Raw genomic sequence first — 20,496 nt, 5'->3', positions numbered from 1 at the left:
TAGGTGAGAGCAGTAAGAATAAGGTGGGAGGAGGGAGTGGTATGGGACAACCAAAGGAGACAAGGGGTGACAAATGAGAGAGGAGAAGAAAACTGACAATATATTCAGTGTATGGAAACTGATTGGCTACGGCACCTGCAGCAATCCTCAGCCGGCTTTTACATGTCAAAACATCCACATTGTTTTTCAGAAAAACCTACAAGAGTGATGGCCTCTAACTAAAGAAAGCCTTGGCCTAGTCCCTCTTGCTTTACAGCTTCTTATTGCTCAAAAAAGAAAAAAGAAAGGTCTGGTTGTAACAGCCAGATGAGTCATGCACCAAGCTCAGAACTCAAGCCAGGGCTTAGCACACACCTCCTCGGGGCAAAGACAACACACACACACAGAAAGACTGTATGCATGAAAATGGTGCATCTGCAAAGAAAACTCACAAGCTCACACTTCGGTCCCACCAGGTGTGTGTAATCTTATCTGCAACAGAGTTAATCTGCTCACTTTTGCAGACCAACAAAGTGTGGTTTACTTACATCCTCACAAATCCTTCCCACTGTGTTTCAGAGAATTATGCTCTGTGTCTTCTGTGGCATCCTTCAGTTTTTCAAGTAAAAATCACTAAGAACGACTTGTCTACCTGAAACTGATTGGCCCCTCCTGGTGCCCCACCAAGATGATCGACATGTCCCTGCACCAAATAACTCCAGTAAAGTACTAGTGCTATGCAGAGGTGGAAAGAGTGCAAAAAAAAATAAATAAATAATGAAATGAAATGAAATAACTCAAGTAAAATGACTATGTAATTTTGATCAATGAAATTCACAAATATAATTAAAGTTACCTGTACAACAAATAACTTCTAATAAAATGTGATTTATTAGTTATCTAAATAGAAATAGAACATAATTCTGACTCATTTTATAAAGGGACGGAGGCGATATTTGCCTTAAACTGTTAATAATTAATTAAAAAAATCACTCCTATGAGAGAAAATGCAGCACGAAATTAATAAAACATAAACCAATTTTACCTGTAAAGCACAAATTAACAACACCTGTTTTCTCGAGCTACTTCATACGGAAGAGGATTAGGGCCACTGAAAAAAAAAAAATATAACCATAGCTATATTTGAAGTTACGGAAGAAAAAAAAAAAGTTGACTGATTTTTTAATTTTATTTCAGTTTAACATGGGGAAAAAGTCAGAATTCTGACTTTTTTCTGAGAGTTTTGACTTTAATCTCAGAGTTCTGACTTTTTTCTCAAAATTCTGACTTTAATCTCAGAATTTTGGATTTTAATGTAGATGGGCACTATGAAAGAAGAGATGTGGGAGCACTCAGCTTCACTGACAAAGATGTGAGTTGTTTGAGAGGGCCAGTGACACATTGGTGGAAAATGACGGAATTAGGCAACTTTTTACATGCCCGAGGAGTCCCCTCATTAATGGAGGAGCAGAAGGTCATTAAAACAAGAGAGCTAGTCTCTAAAAAAGACATGGCTATGGCTTGATGCTAACATGTTTGTTACAGTAGCTGTCAGAATTCTGAGAAAAAAGTCAGAATTCTAAGATTAAAGTCCAAATTCTGAGAAAAAAGTCAGAATTCTGAGATTAAAGTCAGAATTCTGAGAAAAAAGTTCGAATTTTGAGATTAAAGTCAGAAGAATTCTGAGAAAAAAGCCTGAATTCTGACTTTTTCCCCATGTTAAACTGAAATAAAATTTAAAAATCAGTTAACTTTTTTTTTTTTCAGTGGCCCTAATCCTCTTCCGTAACCTCAAATATAGCTATGGTTATATATTTTTGGGGGCAAATATGTATAGCTGCTGTCTTTAGGGTTCCTAAAGCTGATAATTTCTCACATATCAGCATCCGTTTCCCTCAAATAAAACTCTCTGCATCCTTTCACATTTCTATGAAGCTTTTTTTGTGGTTTTCCTCCTCTTCGGAATGATTGTGATCTTTATCCTGATTTTCGAATACTCACTATCCCTCGTGTCAAACAGGTTTAGATAATACAATCTAAAGTAAAAGCTTACAGTACTGTTTTTTTTAGGTCCAGCTAATATAAATTATAATAACAAGCAGTAGATAGAACTAATATTATTCACATTTGTTGTTAAAATATTATCTAGCATGACTATGTTAATAGTTGTAAATGTAACTAATTACTTTCTACCTCTAGTGCTATGCAATTGAAAGGGTTTCATTCAACCAAACTAGAGGAAAATCTTTACAGTGCTTATAACATTTGTTGCATTGTTCTGTGTGATAAAACCACCTTTCAGAGTGGCCTTTTATTGTGGGCAGTCTAAGGCACACCTGTGCACTAATAATGGTGTTTATCAGCACCTTGATATGGCACACCTGTGAGGTGGGATAGATTATCTCAGCAAAGACGTGCTCATTTTAGAGAATTAGACTCGTTTGTGAACAATATTTCAGGGAAATGGTGATATATTGTATACAGAAAAAGTTTTAGATCTTTGAGTTCATCTCATAAAATGGGAGCACAACCAAAAGTGTTGCATTTATATTTTTGTTGAGTGTAAGAGAGAAGGTATATCTTCAATCAAAAACTGAAGAAAGAATGGCAGAAAAGGAGATTTAAAAAAAAAATCAAAATAGGAGGAATAACGATAAATGGAAGGAGCAGAAAGGAGAAAAGATTAATAAAAGGACTTAGATCTAGACATAACAGGCTTAATTCTATACTTCAAAATACAAAAGCTTAATTCATATATATATAGAAAATATTATATTCATATGATATTATATTCCAAAGATCTTAAATTCATACGATAAAATGCCCAGTACTTGCATAGCACTACACTTTGGTTCTCTGTTTTCAAAATATCAGTTCACCCATTCATAAAGACATACACACACTGACAAAGTTTCAGATTGTTGTTACATTTTTTGTTAATAGAATACTAAATGCAGAACTGTTATTACCTATACGCTTAATATGTGCTTCAATATACAATGTATATACAATGTTTCGACCATTCACACTCGCAAATGATTGAGAAAAAATTTCCTCCTTATATTCTACTTACTATGGATGTCTAAAATATGCATTTATATTGAGTTAAATTGCACACAAATTAACTGTATTGATAATAGGGGACTTCTGGAGGCAAAATATTGCCCTGGATTTTTTAGCTGAGTTGTCAGAGGCAGAGCACAAATTCAAGAGACGTCAGACATGTGATCTGCAAAACAAAAAGTTATAATTTCAATGATATACAATTTTTTTGTATTTAATAAGAGACTTTTTGCCATGACATATTTCTTTAGACTGATGTGAAGCTATATTTGTCAAGAAAAGCCCAAAATAAAAGCCATTATTTGCTGTGTTACTGAAATACAATGAGACCAAGAAAAGCTACAGGGGAGCGGTATGTGTTTGCAGGAGATTTACATCCTTCCAGTAATACTTCAATATTGTGTTTTGTTTGTTTGTGTAAATAAATCATCTATAAGCATTCAACAGATGGTAGGCTGCTAGTCACATTGTATGTTTTGGCCTATATTTGCTTTATTCAGTTTCTCTTGGTGTCATTTCCTCCCAGAAATGTACACAGAGACACAGACTAAATGTCCCCCCTGTCGGAGCAGACAGAGACTTTGCCTGTTGTGGAAGTTTATGTCCTAGTCGGTGCCTAGAATATAAAGTGCCTTATTTCTATGAATCCCATTGCTCAGGTAAACATAGGACAATATTTAGGTTGGCAAGTGTGTGAAGGTTTATACTTCTAAGCCTGCATACACACAGTAAAGATTAATGCATTTTTTTTTTATTGATTGTGCTGAATAATAGTAAAAAAAAAAAAACTATATTTGATTTGGATTTTACAATAAAAAGTTACTGCCTTCTTTCTGAGTTGTATTTTTTTGTTTTTTCTAGAAATTAGGCTAAAGTTAATAATTGGCAGCTTATTTAATTACTGAAAATTGGAGCTTTAATTTGTTAACAGGGAAATTTGAAATAATAATTGCTTTTTAGATCAAGAGCTGGGTTGCCTGGAACCCACATTACCCCCTGGTAAGAAGACTGCCTTGCTCCACGTGCGAAATGATGATGACTTCAAAGTAAGAGTTGTAGGATTTGACAAAAAGAGCTGTTACTTCCAGACTTAGCATCTTTATTTGACAGAAACTCTGTAACATGACAACATTCACATTATTCACCCATTTTATTTAAAATCAACTAATTATCACAGACTGTTTTATTGGCAGATTTGTGATGTTTACATGCAGTGAAATGTTAAATGGTCTGTACTTTTATCCCTTTTTAAGCCAGGGGACTCCATAGAGTTCTTACACTACATTCAGTTAATCACCCATTCACACTCACACTCACACACTGATGGTTGGAGGCAATATTGTAGCCACAGCTACTCTGGGGCACACAATGTGAGGGCAGATGGGCCCTCTGACAACTAACAATAGTCAATGGGGGTTAAATGTTGCCAATGAAGATTGAAAGAAATGCAGTTTGCATTGTGATTGTGTTTTCTTTTTTTTATCTGCTTTTTACAGAATGCGGGAGCGGGGTCTCTGGATTTGTGGAGTAGGTGTATGGAGTCTACTGCTATCCCTCTGTCTGGCTTCTTTCACACATGCACACAGGAGTCATACAGGTAATTTAATTCCTTTTTATGTTTACTGTCTGTCTTTTTTATATATACATGTGTTCCTTTTGGCTGGTGAGAATCTTTCTATAAAAAAAGACACACAGTATTGGAAATTTTTAGCTTACTTCTGCAAGAATCCTCTTTGGTTCATTTTTTTTTGTGTTGTAAAGTTGGAATGAAGAGACTCTAATTCACATGAGCGAATCTCCAAGACATATCAGATCCACAATAAAATATGAGATCACAGAAGGATCACACAAGCTGTTTGCAAGAATGAACACAGTTAAAAGTTATATAATTGTAAAAAAAAAAGCATGTCAACCTTTTTTGCTTTTTGTAGAAACAGAGCTCCCAAGTAAGGTTATAAATATAGTCTTGGTATTTTTTTTTTTTTTGGAATTCTACTCATTTAGGCTCATATTTTTCATGTTATTGTTGACAATATGTAGTATCAAGTTTATAAGCTTACTGTCAAGTTGAAAATTAAAAAGTGTCATACACCCATTTTTTCGTGATAGTAAACGAGCTTGTCCAATTTGGTCTGTGTAAAAGGGAAGCAATTGCAAAAAAAAAAACTACACTTTGGTGCTGTAGTAAAAGCTTTTTAGCTTTTTTCCTTATTCTAGAACTGCATTAGTTGCATTATGAGCAGATGATGCACCTGAATAAAAAAAGGAAATATTTGTTTTGGTTATTTTGTTTATTTAGATTAAACCTATTTATAGCAAACATTACTGCATGGCACCTATAGATAAAAAGGTTAAATCCCTATCCAATTCCATAATAATGCCAAAAGTATTTGATTACTTTTTTTGATTTAGAAATAGAGCTCGACCGATATGGGATTTTGAAGGCCCATACCAATATTAATTTGAGGGGCTTTAAACAACCAATAACCGATATATTGGCCGATATCAGATATTGGCAGATATATATATATATCAGCCAGAAAAAAAAAAAAAAAAAAAAACTGAACATGAACATATGCAAAGTCCAACTATAGCCCAACTCATATTGTCATAATAACCAAAACTAGGAACTCTTGCTTTGTTCCCATCCTAAACGAGGTCACAGTCATGATGAATTATTGTTTGCATGCAAGAGTTGAAATGGTCAGTTGCAATTCTTACTGTAGGCATGTTCCACATATTAAAGCCAGATCCACATATATTGCAGGAACAAAAGCGTCTCAGCAGATTGTTGCTCAAGATACCGCATTTTTATTATTATTGTTTTAAAAAAGAGAACATCAGTTTGTATTAAGGTAAAAAAAAGTATTTGGTCAGCTATTATGACCCTCTGATCATGGAAAAAAAAAATGAAAAACTATAATGGTAAACAACAATGACACACAGAAATCTCTGCCTGGTTTAAAAAAACCAAACATTTAGCAGTGGTTTTAAAAACATTTAGGTTTGCTACCATTTATTTAAATATGCATGGTGTAAACATTATTTTCCTGATAACCATTGTGCATGAAATACAACTGAAGTAAAGTCACTATTTAAAAAATGTTGTGATACCTTTTATGATAAAGTATTTATTTGGTGAAGAAATTAGTCTCAGCCTTCATAGCACCTTCACTGTATATCTTAACCTAACCTTTGATCAACAATTCTCTTACTGTGTTTGGGTCCCTTTTGGAAGTCTAGACAAAAAGCAAAAGGCTTTTAAGAAAATCAAAGGAAGATAGTGTACAGTGGAGTAAAGATATTTATTTAACTTATTTTATTCAAATAACTCTTCCTACTGAGCAGGCAATTTTATCAACTTTGTTTATAGTAGTGCTTTCAGTGCATTTTATGTCCAAATCCTTCCTTGTTCAACTTGTCCATTAGTGGCTTCCTGAAATAGGATATTACTAGCTGGACTTTTTTCTGGAATTCTTAAAACAAAATCTATTTCAGACAGACCTGCGTGAGTCATTTGATGTCCTGTGAGGAAATTGAGAATTTCTCATAATGTTATCACTGCTTAGTAACACGATTCTTTGTAGAGGTGTATCCATCTGTACAGTGAATTTGTGTCCTTGGTGGAATATGATAACATGCTTCTTTTTTTATGTGTGTCTTTAGTGTCTGTTTTTGAGTGAAACAGACTCTCCTGCTTTTTGGCTGTCAGGCATCATCATTTGCTCTCAATAGAAATTCATGAAAAGGCAAGGGCAACTATTTTTATAGTATTAAGGCTGCTAAAAGGCATAGGAAGAAGGCCAGCCTTTCTCATAGTAGGTAGCTTCATCAATCTTTTTTACTAAAGTGCTGATGTCCACACCAAGCGAGTGAAAAATTGAAAATGTTGATAAATAAGAGAGATAGGGTAAGACAAAATAAAAATTGGGTCCTAATTCTGAAATATTTTTACTCTAGACACGTTTATAGGCTGTTGCAAGTAATCGGTGCAAAGGAATTTGTAGGATCTGAATTAAACAGTTGGAGTACAGCAGGGCAATCTTTGGATTTTCCTACAGCAGCTTCATTAGTTTTTGGAGTAAAATGTAATGGGGCTTGACAGGGTAAAAATAACAGAGTGGAAAGTTGCACAGCATTGTGGGTTTTTTAGTGCATTTGAATAGTTTGTTTACACTGACTGCAAGCATGAGGCTGATCTTGTGTTCTGCTTGTTTTGTTACAAGTTGAAAACATGATACAAACATTCTGTTGTGTTAACTTGCACAAACCTTTACATGTTTGATTTGGAAAAAATGTGCAGCTGAGTTTATTTTACTCTTTCCAAATGTAGAAGTCAAGCCAAGGATTTGGGATCTATCATCTGTCGACTAACAAAAAGATGTCAAATGGCGTGGCTCTTAGCCATGCAACAACAAAATATCACTTTCAGCGACATTCCTTGAAGCACATTGCTGTAATTATTTTCCAGATGGAATGTTTGCATCAAATCATGTGTTATCCTACAACATTCAATTGAATGCTAGTGTTAGCATAGCAAGCAATGTAAAAGCAAAGCGAACTCTCTCTTTCCACCACATATAGGGGATTGATGTTTTTTACATCATCGTTTTTCTGACACGTATGAAATTAACTTTGAGATTTCATTACAACTGAACTTTAAAAGTAATAATTGGTGGAGGGTGCTTTTAGGAGAGACCTGCTTATATAAAGGAATACATTGACTAAGGCTGGTCCCCCTCTTTATATATTAAGCACAGGGAGGTGAAAGCTGCAGATAACCAGACATCTCACTGGAGGATGAGGAGCTGGGAGATTGTTATGTTAGCAATGCAGCTCCTTCTCCTGCACTGCTTAGAGTTATTACAACAACTGGAGTAAGATACACACTATTTAGAGAGTTAATTTATCACTAATTCAAAGTGGGACAAAATGCACTCAGATTGGTGTTAAATTTAACTCTTAAAAGAATAGTACACCCAAAACATGATTAGCCTTCATTTTCTACTCACCCCCATGCTGAACAACACTCTGGAGTACTTTTTTGATATCTCAAATGCATCTGGAGATCTGGGAGGCTTCTTGCTGTCTGCTGACATTCAAATAATGGAGGTCTATGGTGCCCGAGACAGAAAGGTCCATAAAAGTCCACAAAAAACGTGTCAATATTCCTCCATACTGCTCGTCCAATGTATTCCAAGTGTCCTGAGTGGGTAGCATCCAGAATTTACTCGAAACAAAGTCATTTAGAATGTTTTTAGAGCATAAACAGTAGTGTATAGGATTTCCTGAAAGCGCGAGCCTGCACGTTCACGACGCTACGGAAGCCGGCAGACCAAATCAGATGAAAGTGCGCATTCAGCGTCTGCTCTGCCGATAATGCAAGCGTAGAAGAAGAAATGTGCTGTTTACCTGTTCAAAGAAAGAAACAACGAAAGAAAAATGTCTGAGGACTTCAGTGTTGAGGAAGAGCATGAGTTCTTTCCGAGCGGAATGCGCACTTTCATCCGGTTTGGTCTGCCGCGGTTTCCGTAGCGTCGTGAACGTGCAGGCTTGCGCTTTCAGGAAATCCTATACACTACTGTTTATGCTCTAAAAACATTCTAAATGACTTCGTTTCGAGTAAATTCTGGAAGCAAAAGAGAAGCATCAAAACACAGAAGTTGTTTACAGACAACGCTGCTAAAATTACCAGATTCATTGCAGGCCTTCACCCAAAGTTAGTTTGGGAACTCTAGGGAACTCAAAGGTTTTCCTTTTCTCAAAGAGAGGTTACTCATTCTCTGTGTCTATAGTAACATTCTCCCTGTAGAGATAACCTGGTCAGGAGCAGACTTTCTTGTCTGAAATCGGACTGACCTCTGTCTCTGCCTTATTATTCTAGTCTTACCTTTGAACATTTTTATACTTCATGTTAACCTGCTGCAAGGTGTGCCTCTCCTGTCTGGGATTGCACCTTCACATGATATATTGCTACATTACCATTCAAGCAATACACTACTTTTCCTCCGTAATGTTATTGCAGTTAAACCAGACTATGGCAGGCCATTTTGAAATTACCCATGGTTCCATCCAGCTGAAAGGTAAATTTTAAGCAAACTTATATAAGTTTAAAAAACCCCAAAAGAAATCATAATGCAGTGTTAGCGTTAGATTTCTAGTGAATTTACCAAGCGGTGCAAAATGTAACGTCTTCATATTTCGTCGTCCACATTACGTTTTCACCATGGCTGTAATACACTGGAAGTAAAAGCTGGAATCTAGTCCAGACCACAGATCAGTAATGCAGGCAAATTCTAATGAATGTGTTGTTTTCGGGGAACTTGCTATTACATTAGTATGTCAGCAAGTTATGGCGATATTGTTTTCAGCCACGTCTAGGCACATAATAGGAATCTCTGGGAAGATGCAGACAGCAGAAACAGCTGATTAATCATTTGGGGAAAAGTTACATCAGAGCTTATTTGAAAAAAAGTGTTTCCATCGTTGAGGTTTTTTTTTTTGGCTTTTTCCATCAAGCTTTTCTGATGTATTTTAGATATCGTTAACAGAATTCCTTCTACCTTAAGTGGAAATGTCTGATATTGTGAATATTATTCCTACTTGAAAAAATTATGTCACTCTTCCCGTTGGAATTTTGCATTCAGATATCTAAAATTTATTTCTACCTAAAATAAACATTTTGGATGTCTGGAAATGAATATTGTTACCCCTTACATGTTTTATCATTCAGTTGAAAATTAGTCAAAATATGTTTGTAAGTATCTATAATTGCATTCTGCATAAGCATATTAAAATTCCAATTTAACTCATTATATGATCAGTTTTGGATATTTGTTATGACATTTCTACAGGTAGAAATACATTTTCGATTTCAAGAGCTATATATTTTGAATGCTTTATGTATGTTTGATATCTAAAATGGCAATCATGACTAGTATAAACTGGATAATAGAGTCAGGGATTTATCATTCATTTATTCCAAAATTTTCTGCCAGAATGATAACTTACTGGATTGAAGAGATAGTGGGCAGGCAAAGCTTCAAATGTTTTTCATTCACCCTATTCTACTCCTTCACTACAACTATGTGTAATATAAGTTTGTGACTTGTTTGGTTCAATGGTTCTCTCATTGATAAAACAAAACATAGTTAATCAATGTCTTTGATTATAATTCTGGTATATTATTTCTAAGGGTTTAGTATTTTAAGTAATTTTGTTCAGGGCTATTGAAAAAGTCAGAGCTTTGGCCTGATTGTCTAACAAGGTCTACATCAATCTGTTTGCACTCCTATTAATGGTTGGTTGATTATGTAGTACTTGGTAATCAGGGAATTACAACAGGTTTTATGCAGTAGAGAAAAACAAACAATTAATTATATATTTATTAAGGAAAACACTGGATCCAGTTCACTCATTCGGCACCAAAACACACACAAATGTCGAAAGCAAATGCACAAACACAAATATAAGTAGGTAAATCTTTTGAAAAACATAATTTGTAACCAATTTAGTCAGAGATTAGATTGATAATGAACTGGTCATAGAGAGTTTGATATCTATCAGATATTTACCCAGCTGCCCTGAGCTCAGTAAATACAGGAAAATGGCACAATATTCTTAGACAGAGACTAACATGCATGAAAAGTGGGTACACTTCTAGAATAGAAATACCTTTACCCCTCCATTTCTTATTGATCATTGCAGATAGCCCTACTTTAAAATTTAAATCCATAGTGGTTGTTGCAGGAAAATTCAGGGTTGAGATGAAAAATGTTAAGTATTACAAACTGGTTTACAGCTACTCTACATTTCTCCCCATGGCAAAACTAAGACATCTTGTGACAACTCTCTCTTTTGTGCAAATGCAGTAGGCTATGCAAAATAGAGAGTTTTTCAAAAGGCTTTCATACTCTTTAGTGTTCAAACTTAGGTGGATCTATCTCTGACACTTGTCTCTTACTGAGCGACAAACCATAACTTATGCACCAGTGCTAGAGAACAGTATAATGACTTATGTGTGGTATCTTTACATCTTTTTTCATACACAGCCCTTTATATATATCTTATAAATAGATAAATACAAATGAAACAGGATATACTTTATGAAATAACCTAGAGTCCAGATGGCAAAAACCTCTCTTAAGTATTATCTTAAGCTGTTGTATATAAATATTTTGCATTTTTGCAAATTGCAAAGTAAAGAAACAAAAAGATTTATTGTTGCAAAGTATTCAATTTTGTCAGCTGTAATTAACCCATTTCTTACGGAGCACTGTGCTGCTACACTGACCAGTGCACGGGGAGCATTGTTGGGTCTAGAGTCTTCCTCATGGATACAGATGCCCAATTTAAACTACCCCTCTGAAGCTGATCCATGCCAAGTTCGGACTGAGCTTGGTTCTTATGGCTTTTTACACATCACACTAACAAAGTTCCTCGCCTCCTATCAGTGGTCCACCATATTGCAGCGCTCAAGGCGGGAATTTTGGAAACAAAAATGGTAGTGCCCTCAAAGGTTCAAGAAATTATGTCTGCAGATAGCATTCTCCGCCATAATTTCAAGGAGAGCCTAAGTCTCTGCATCATTCCAGGTCGAACCATGCTCTTTTGATGCCATTTATTGTTAAAGGGCTAAAGAATATGTTTTTGTCGTGAACAGGTGAAGAGATCTGTGAATTTCAAAGCCAGACAACCCATAAAATTAGTCAGCTGAGTGTAAATAGGAGATGACGCAGTCTGCTCATGCCGTCTTTGTTAACAGAGAACCAAGCCACAACTGAACCGTGCAGGGCCCTAATATTGAACTAGTACTAGATTTAAGGCGATTCAGTTGTGGCTTCTACAGTCCAGTTCCTTTGCGTTCCATTTACACTCAACAGTTATTTCCATTACCGTGCTTGGACCGTTCTCTACACTGTTTCAAAATAGTGTGAATAGCGCTAAAGTGACCTAAAGGACTGGTGTCTGCATTTTAAACTGGCTTCTTTTGCAGCATCTCTGGGATGCAAACCACTAGGAAACATTGCCAGCATTTTTTTATTGAACTAGTCGGAAGAATATTCAATAAATATAGTTCCAGCTGTTTCTTATCCTAAGTGTGCTATCTTGATACTTACCAGAATCATCAGGGAAAAAGCAAATGGAAATATAGGGTTGTAGTTAAATCAAAGCATATGTATATTTGTGAATATGTGCTGTGTAATGTTCTGTTTTCACTTTCATCCACTAGATATTAAGATATTAAACCTCTGTGGAAATATACAACCTGCCTTTTTTGTGTTGTGCATATGTTATTCCATGCATTGTATTTGGAGTTCTACAAACCTTAGAGTACAAAAGATTTCCGTCAATGAAGAGATCATGTTTTAAGGCGAAGGCTAGACCTTGCTTAAATGCCTCAGTGGCTTTGCCAATACTCTTGGCAAAACAGCTTGGCTAGGACTTTGAAGCAAAGCTGAACAGCGATTACGCTGATCACTTCACCACACACTGTTGAGTCATTGATTCTTAGTCTATGGCCTCTCATCACTATACATCGCCTCTGATTAGAGGCCAGTGAAAACTTGACTTGCTCTGAAAGGCTCTCTAACTGCCAAGACGGTAAAAAAGAGATACACTATATTGCCAAAAGTATTTGCTCACCCATCCAAATTATTGGAATCAGGTGTTCCAATCACTTCCATGGCCACAGGTGTATAAATTCAAGCACCTAGGCATGCAGACTGTTTTTACAAACATTTGTGAAAGAATGGGTCGCTCTCAGGAGCTCAGTGAATTCCAGCGTGGAACTGTGATAGGATGCCACCTGTGCAACAAATCCAGTCGTGAAATTTCCTCGCTCCTAAATATTCCGCAGTCAACTGTCAGCTGTATTATAAGAAAATGGAAGTGTTTGGGAACGACAGCAACTCAGCCACGAAGTGGTAGGCCACGTAAACTGACGGAGCGGGGTCAGCGGATGCTGACGCGCATAGTGCGAAGAGGTCGCCAACTTTCTGCAGAGTCAATCACTACAGACCTCCAAACTTCATGTGGCCTTCAGATTAGCTCAAGAACAGTGCGCAGAGAGCTTCATGGAATGGGTTTCCATGGTCGAGCAGCTGCATCCAAGCCATACATCACCAAGTGCAATGCAAAGCGTCGGATGCGGTGGTGTAAAGCACGCCGCCACTGGACTCTAGAGCAGTGGAGACGCGTTCTCTGGAGTGACGAATCGCGCTTCTCCATCTGGCAATCTGATGGACGGGTCTGGGTTTGGCGGTTGCCAGGAGAACGGTACTTGTCTGACTGCATTGTGCCAAGTGTAAAGTTTGGTGGAGGGGGGATTATGGTGTGAGGTTGTTTTTCAGGAGCTGGGCTTGGCCCCTTAGTTCCAGTGAAAGGAACTCTGAATGCTTCAGCATACCAAGACATTTTGGACAATTCCATGCTCCCAACTTTGTGGGAACAGTTTGGAGCTGGCCCCTTCCTCTTCCAACATGACTGTGCACCAGTGCACAAAGCAAGGTCCATAAAGACATGGATGACAGAGTCTGGTGTGGATGAACTTGACTGGCCTGCACAGAGTCCTGACCTCAACCCGATAGAACACCTTTGGGATGAATTAGAGCGGAGACTGAGAGCCAGGCCTTCTCGTCCAACATCAGTGTGCGACCTCACAAATGCGCTTCTGGAAGAATGGTCAAAAATTCCCATAAACACACTCCTAAACCTTGTGGACAGCCTTCCCAGAAGAGTTGAAGCTGTTCTAGCTGCAAAGGGTGGACCGACGTCATATTGAACCCTATGGATTAGGAACGGGATGTCACTTAAGCTCATATGTGAGTCAAGGCAGGTGAGCAAATACTTTTGGCAATATAGTGTATTAGGGCAAAGACATATGGGTTTACAGGTGCCATCCTATTTTCACAGAGGGACATGTGCATTCAATCTAAAATGCAGGCAAGCATGAAGTGAATGAACATGCACGCACGCACCCTCCAACCCACATGCACATGTCTGAACACGCACATAATTGCATGCATGCACGACGAAAGAGGCCAGTTACCAATGTGATGTGTGGAGACAAGCTGCCTGCTCTCTTTAGAGGCTGTTTCACTGTGAAGCTGCACTCCATGCCTGGTCAACGACACAGCTCCATATGGCTTGTGAAAATTTAAGTTTATAAATCACAAATGTGAAATTTTTCATGCTGACAAATATTCCCTTGAAAATTTACTTTAACCATGAAGAAATAGAAAAAAAATTGCACATATATGAGAGGAAGATTAAAAAAACATTGAATGACAAAAATTGAGTGATATGGGGGTACAAATAAAGTTTCACTTACTATTTAAGGCAAGAGGGTGCATTTTAAAGGTGATGCACTGATGAGATTTGTCTTTCCATCACACTGGCTATGTCAAGGTTCCCTCTATGAACCGACGGCTGCTCGAGATTAAGCATTCATGGAAGAAAGTCCTAAAAATAAACCCAGCATAAAACAAACTAGGTAGCAAGGGTTAATCTATTAATGCTGTTTGAACAAGCTCAAAAAAGATTGTTGTTTCACTTTATCTGTTTTCTTTACTCCTGAGCCCCTACCATGAGCAAGTAGCCTACACTATTTATTTAAATGTATTGATTTATGCATGTCAAATTCTGCCGTACTTGCTATCTACAAACTGTGGGTTTCCAGACAAACCTATTATGTGGGGTTTAACTTGACTTGTTTACGCTGTGATTCAGGGAATGTACCGTGTATTTCCCCAAAGTAGAGGTGTTTTATCTCTTTCATGGCTTACTAATCACAATCCCGTTACATTACTCCATCACAAGAACAAAGCAAGAACAGTTGCAGAGAATCGTGTGTGGGTCCATATTTATTCAGGCAATTTTTTTATTTGAGACAATTATGAGAAAAACAAAAACACACTAGTATTTTGGTTTATTTTTTATTGAAGAAAAAAAAAGATTACAGTGAATGATCTGATTTTTTTGCATGAAACAAAAAAAAAAAAAAAAAATGAATGACTAATTTTGTTTTGTTTTTTTTTCCAATGAGACATGTTGCCTGACCCTGGAAAAGTCTCTTGGAGAACTTCATTTTATTCTGTAGAAATACACTGTTAGCTCTAATAGCAGAAAATATAAGAAATGCAAAACTGAGAGGGTTGCAGCCAGATTTTTATCCACCCCGGGTCAGTCCCCTAACAGTAATTTTGCAAGCTGGATTGATATGAATTGCTGAGAGTTTAATTCAATTCAATTCAGATTATTTATAAAGTGCCAATTCACAACACATGTCATCTCAAGGCACTTTACAGTTCACCAGATCATACAGTCAAATTGCTTCAAAGTTTTCTATCTAAGGAAAACCAGTTGATTGCATCAACTCATTGACTCTAATGCAATCCCTCACACTAAGCATGCTTGTAGCAACAGCGGAGAAGAAAAACTCCCTTTTAACAGGAAGAAACCTCCAGCAGAACCAGGCTCAGTGTGAGCGGTCATCTGCAGAGGCCGACTGGGGTTCAAGGAGACAGAAGCAGAGATACAAAAAGCAGCTGTAAAAGGCGACCCCTTCCAGGAAACACACAGCCAGCAGACGAGCTCCGAGCCAACTCCCATGTCAGAGAATGAAGGGAGCACATCCAGTCAGTCACAATCAGAGAAACAGGACTACACTGAAAAACAGATCTTTTGCAATGTTTTGGGCTTTGGATCAATGAACAAAAAACAAGAATTGCTAGTGTGCATTTGTTATGGGGTATTTTTTATGTTCGGTTTAAAACAATTATTTAATTGCCTGAATAAACATGGACCTGTGTGGTCTGGCCGGGCCCATGGAATTGCTACAACTTCATTTGATCTGATTTTCCATTTGATCGAATAGTGTCAAATGTGTTCTGGCCTAATGAATCATCGCACTTTTCACTCTTAGCTGGGAATGTTCACCATATTGTGCCGGCAAAGACGCCCTGACAAAATATTGAAACCACACCACCATATGTATTTTTGTCCACATACATGTCCTCTCCCACTTATCCAGGACTGCATTGAGGATGCAGCAGTCTTCTCCACCTTGAGATCCATTAAGTCAATCAATCAATCAATTTAGGCCCAGTCCTAATACACCCCCTTCCTACAACCACTAGCCCCCGCCTACTACTAACACACACTATAATTGAAGCCACAATGGTTAAGGCTTTGTAATCTCCCTGGAAATTGTGACACCTCATGCTACATAGTTGACATTGGTACAGGTAGGACTTTTGATCAAAATGGAAAATAAAAGAATTATGTGTACAAAGGATGAAGTGGGGAATGCTCTTAACACTAGAATTACAAGGATTTTCAGTTTAAGCCTCACTCTACCAGAATTAATTGCCCCACCCACTCCTTGCTGTAAGCTCCTGTCCTCTTCTACTTGTTGCCCATTCTGATTGCTGCTGCCATGCCCCTATTTTAACCCCCACCACTGCTACTCCAATAGTCAGACTCCCATCTCCACCACACAACTCCCTTGTCTCACGTAAATACCCCATTAGCACTTTTCACCTTGAGATCTAAATTTTAATTCAAGCTCAGCTTAAGGCCGCGGTTCTCAAAGTGTGTGGCGCGACCCACTGGTGGGGAATTCAGACGTGACAGGTGGGGCGCGCCAAGTTCCGGTGTGTGTGTGTGTGTGTGTGTGTGTGTGTGTGTGTGTGTGTGTGTGTGTGTGACTATAAATGTAGAACGTGTGAGAGCAAACTGTCCTTATAGCTGTATGTTGCCGCTTTTTAGACCAATCAAACCCACAAAGTAATCATTGCTAGCCTACATGCAGTCTAATTAAAAGAACATTAGATATGAGAAAAATTTCACCTGGAACTGAAGTGCCAAAATAATGATTGACGTGACGTCGGCATATTATTTGTAACGGAATAAACTTTTGCGCCCCAGTGTTGCCAACTCAGCGACTTTGTCGCTATATTTCAGACCCCTTCAGCGACTCTTTATCAAAAAAGCGACTAGCGACAAATTAGCGACTTTTGGAGACTCTTACGTGAAAGCACGTATCGTTCCTTTTCTTGTCCTCCAGCGGCAGGTGCTGCCGTGGGGCGCCTCCCCCATCCCAACCCCGTTCTCCCCCGCTATCGCAGGAGTCCCTCTCAGCGCTGCAGTCAGAGACACAGCATGTTTACCCTCAGCGTCCAGACTGCAAATAAAGCGCACATGCGCCGGGATTGGCGGCGCAGGTTGATCATAATTAACTGAATTTGAAATATTTTATCTTAAATAAATAGGACCAGTTTATTGAAATGACGTCTGACTCCACCCTGAGGCTCAGGTTTAATGCTCAGACTAATAGTGAATTCTGGTTTGGAGTGGAGAGGGAGTATCCACTCATCGGGCAGAGAGCTGTGTGCATTCTTCTTCCCTTTGCCACATCATATCTCTGTGAGATGGGCTTTTCAGCTGTTGCTTCACTGAAAACAAAATACAGATCTCAGCTGAACATTGAGCATGACTTGAGAGTGGCAGTATCAAGCCTGCAACCCCGTTTTGAGAAACTGTGCAATGCAAAACAGGCTCATTGCAGCCACTAATGCAGGGATAAATAGAGCTGTATTGCCAGATGGATTTCACTTCTTTTCTTTTTTTAACAGATTGCAGAGTGGCACTTTAATTTTTTCTATCTTTGAGCTTGATACAAATTTTGACACAGCTGCATTTTTATTTTCTTTATTTTTGAGCTTGCTGTTATTTGATGTAGATAGTTTGTATTTAGATACTACTTGTTACTTCAATAAAATTGGAACATTTTAAGATTGTTGCATATTTCATTAGCATTGTGTTGGGGCAATGGGGACAGGCGGGGCTTGAAAATTCCCTCTTGTCCAAAGTGGGGAATGACAGAAAAAGTTTGAGAACCACTGGCTTAAGGTAAAGATTGCACTCTGCTGTGCTTTGTTCCTGTAAAAAAGTAAGTAAGTGGGCCATACTTTTGCATGCACTATTTAAATCCTTATCGGTATGATTTGTTCTGTTCTTTAAAATATATATATATATATATATATATATATATATATATATATATATATATATATATATATATATATATATATATATATATATATATATATATATATATATATATATATATATATATATATATATATATATATATATATAATATTTTTTTTGTTTTGTTAAGTTCTTACTCATACTGTACAATCAGATGTTCAACACTAATTTGGCCAAATAGATTAAATGAGCTGAGTCCTGGCCTACACACACACACACACACACACACACACACACCCACACACATACCCACACACCCCCGCACACACACACCCTTCGTAAAATGTAAGTATTCCATCATATGTTAGATAATACAGATAATGTTGTACTTGTTTAGGTTAATAAAATATATCAGCTGCGTTTATATTTGTTGTCCTTCTTTTTGTTACATGTATATAATTTAATGTAATGCAGTGAATTTTGAAAACTGCTCAAAACATTATTTTTATGTAAAGCTTTATCCTTTGTCCTTTCAACCTGTTACTACTTTCCACCCTGTTATCTTACTTTCAACCTCTTCACACCTACGTTTGAATGCATTGTATTTGAAATGGTTAAAAAAACAATTAATGCTACTTGAATTTTGCCTAAAATGTAAAGAGCTGTTATCAGACTTCAGAATTTTGCTTCAAGTTGAATGTTAGATATTCAAGCAGCTCTGACACTGTAGATCTTGCATATTCAACTTGAAACTGACTTCACCGCTGTGAGAATGTGCTGCGGCTGTCTAACAGATATAAATAAATAAATAAGGAATATAAGCCTTGGCTTTTCGGAGATGATCAGGGGAAGAAATCACTAAACTCTAAAGAAAAAGAGACAAAAAAGGAGAATGCATCAATGCTTACAATATGCTGTACATCAATATATTCATATATTCTTTGTAGAGATCATTTATCTGATCAGCCCCATGGCAGTAAAGCTGTTTGACATTATTATGGTCCCTAACTGTTTTCCAGTGGTGTCAGGTAACATACTTGTCGACAGAGAGACGTACGCAAATATTTAGCACTGAAAGTGATTCTCCAGGGAAACCTCTAAGTTGGGCATTTACATGATATATTGAAGTAGTGTTACAAACCAGCTGGGTTGGGTCTTTTGGGTGATGCTTTCCTAGACAAATTCAAATAAAAAAGCTCATTTTAACTAAGTGTGTCAGGAGGAAGCAGGGGACTGATTCTAAAACAGCAAACTTATCCGATCTTCTGCCATCTCTTTACTGACTGAAATCCACTCCAGCTGCTCTGGGGGAAGGCCAAAGCATTCCAGGGCCAGTCGAAAGAAATAATACCTCCCCAGCATGTCCTGGTCCATCCCCTGGTACTCTTTCCGGTGAAGCATCAACACTATGGCAACAGCTGAACCACATTCCACTTTGTTTCCCCGTCACCATAAAAAAAGGACACAAAGACACTTAAACTTTTACACTTTGACAGGAATTCCTCCTTCGACATGAAGAGGGCAGCCCACGCTTTTCAGATTGAGAACCTTTTGCTCCAAGTTCAATAAGCTAATTTTTTATCTCTGTTGATTTGCACTTGACTGCAGACTGCTTCAGCACATGCAGTAGATTTTGGCAGGAGCGGCCCTGCAGAACCAAGACATTGCCACACAGATATAAAATCAACTGGTATAAAGCAGAGGTGGGAGATTTGGAGCGAACAAATAATCTCCATGCCATGTATTTGTACTGCCCAGCCACTGAACCAGGTCAGTTAAATCTGCAACAATTTAATTCACTGTGCAGATTAGACTCAACTGATTCAGTGGCTGGGCAGAACAAATACAGCATATGACATAGAGATGACTTGATAGCTCCAGATCCCCCACTCTGCTATCAAACCAGACTTCCTTTAGACCTTGGCTGTGTCTGGAAAATCCTGTCATTGAAAGTTATGAAAGAGCTGATATCAAAGAGCATCCCTGTCAAAGTCAAGCATGCACCGGGGATAGTACCAATTTAATGCTCGCAGTACAGACAAACAGGACAAGAGTTTTGTTCAATTTGCAGGGAGACCGGATGACTCCTGATATAGGGCCACCAACAACGTACTCCTGGAGTGCCTCCACAGGGCTCTTGACCAAGTATGCTTATTTTGTCATCGAAATCTTTTCCTTAGTTAAGACCGTCTACAAGATCCTAATTGGCCTGCTGTATTTTCTTGAGTGATTGGTTGTCACTCAAGAAAATACCCCTTTTGGTTGTCAAGCTGGAGCTTTCCCTACATATAATATACATATAATCACATCTGATGAGTCACTGAATCGGGTCTGTGATTGGGTGGCCAAACACCCTGAAGTGAGTTATGTTAACAAATAATTGCGTGTCCACTAGCCTAGTAAAATAGCCTCACCTGCAAGCGGCATTTTTGCCTACGAGTTTGGTCTATCCTCGATCAA

The 20,496-nt window shown here is 37.8% G+C and overlaps 1 protein-coding gene across 1 annotated transcript in view; it reads left to right on the top strand.

Annotated features, from left to right (window-relative positions):
• The window catches only part of LOC119784980 (chemokine-like protein TAFA-2), a 137,021-nt gene that overhangs the window by 56,437 nt on the left and 60,088 nt on the right, over positions 1-20,496 (top strand). Inside the window, exon 2 of the mRNA XM_038287319.1 lies at positions 4,539-4,639. Coding sequence (XP_038143247.1) covers positions 4,540-4,639 — 100 coding nt within the window. The 5' untranslated portion in view covers position 4,539. The remainder of the gene's footprint in view (positions 1-4,538; positions 4,640-20,496) is intronic.

Source organism: Cyprinodon tularosa, unplaced genomic scaffold (genome assembly GCF_016077235.1).
Source record: "Cyprinodon tularosa strain WSP-4 unplaced genomic scaffold, ASM1607723v1 ctg239, whole genome shotgun sequence".
Classification (NCBI taxonomy): Eukaryota; Metazoa; Chordata; class Actinopteri; order Cyprinodontiformes; family Cyprinodontidae; genus Cyprinodon; species Cyprinodon tularosa.
Note: the sequence above shows the minus strand (reverse complement) of the source record. Positions and strands in the feature narration are given on the sequence as shown.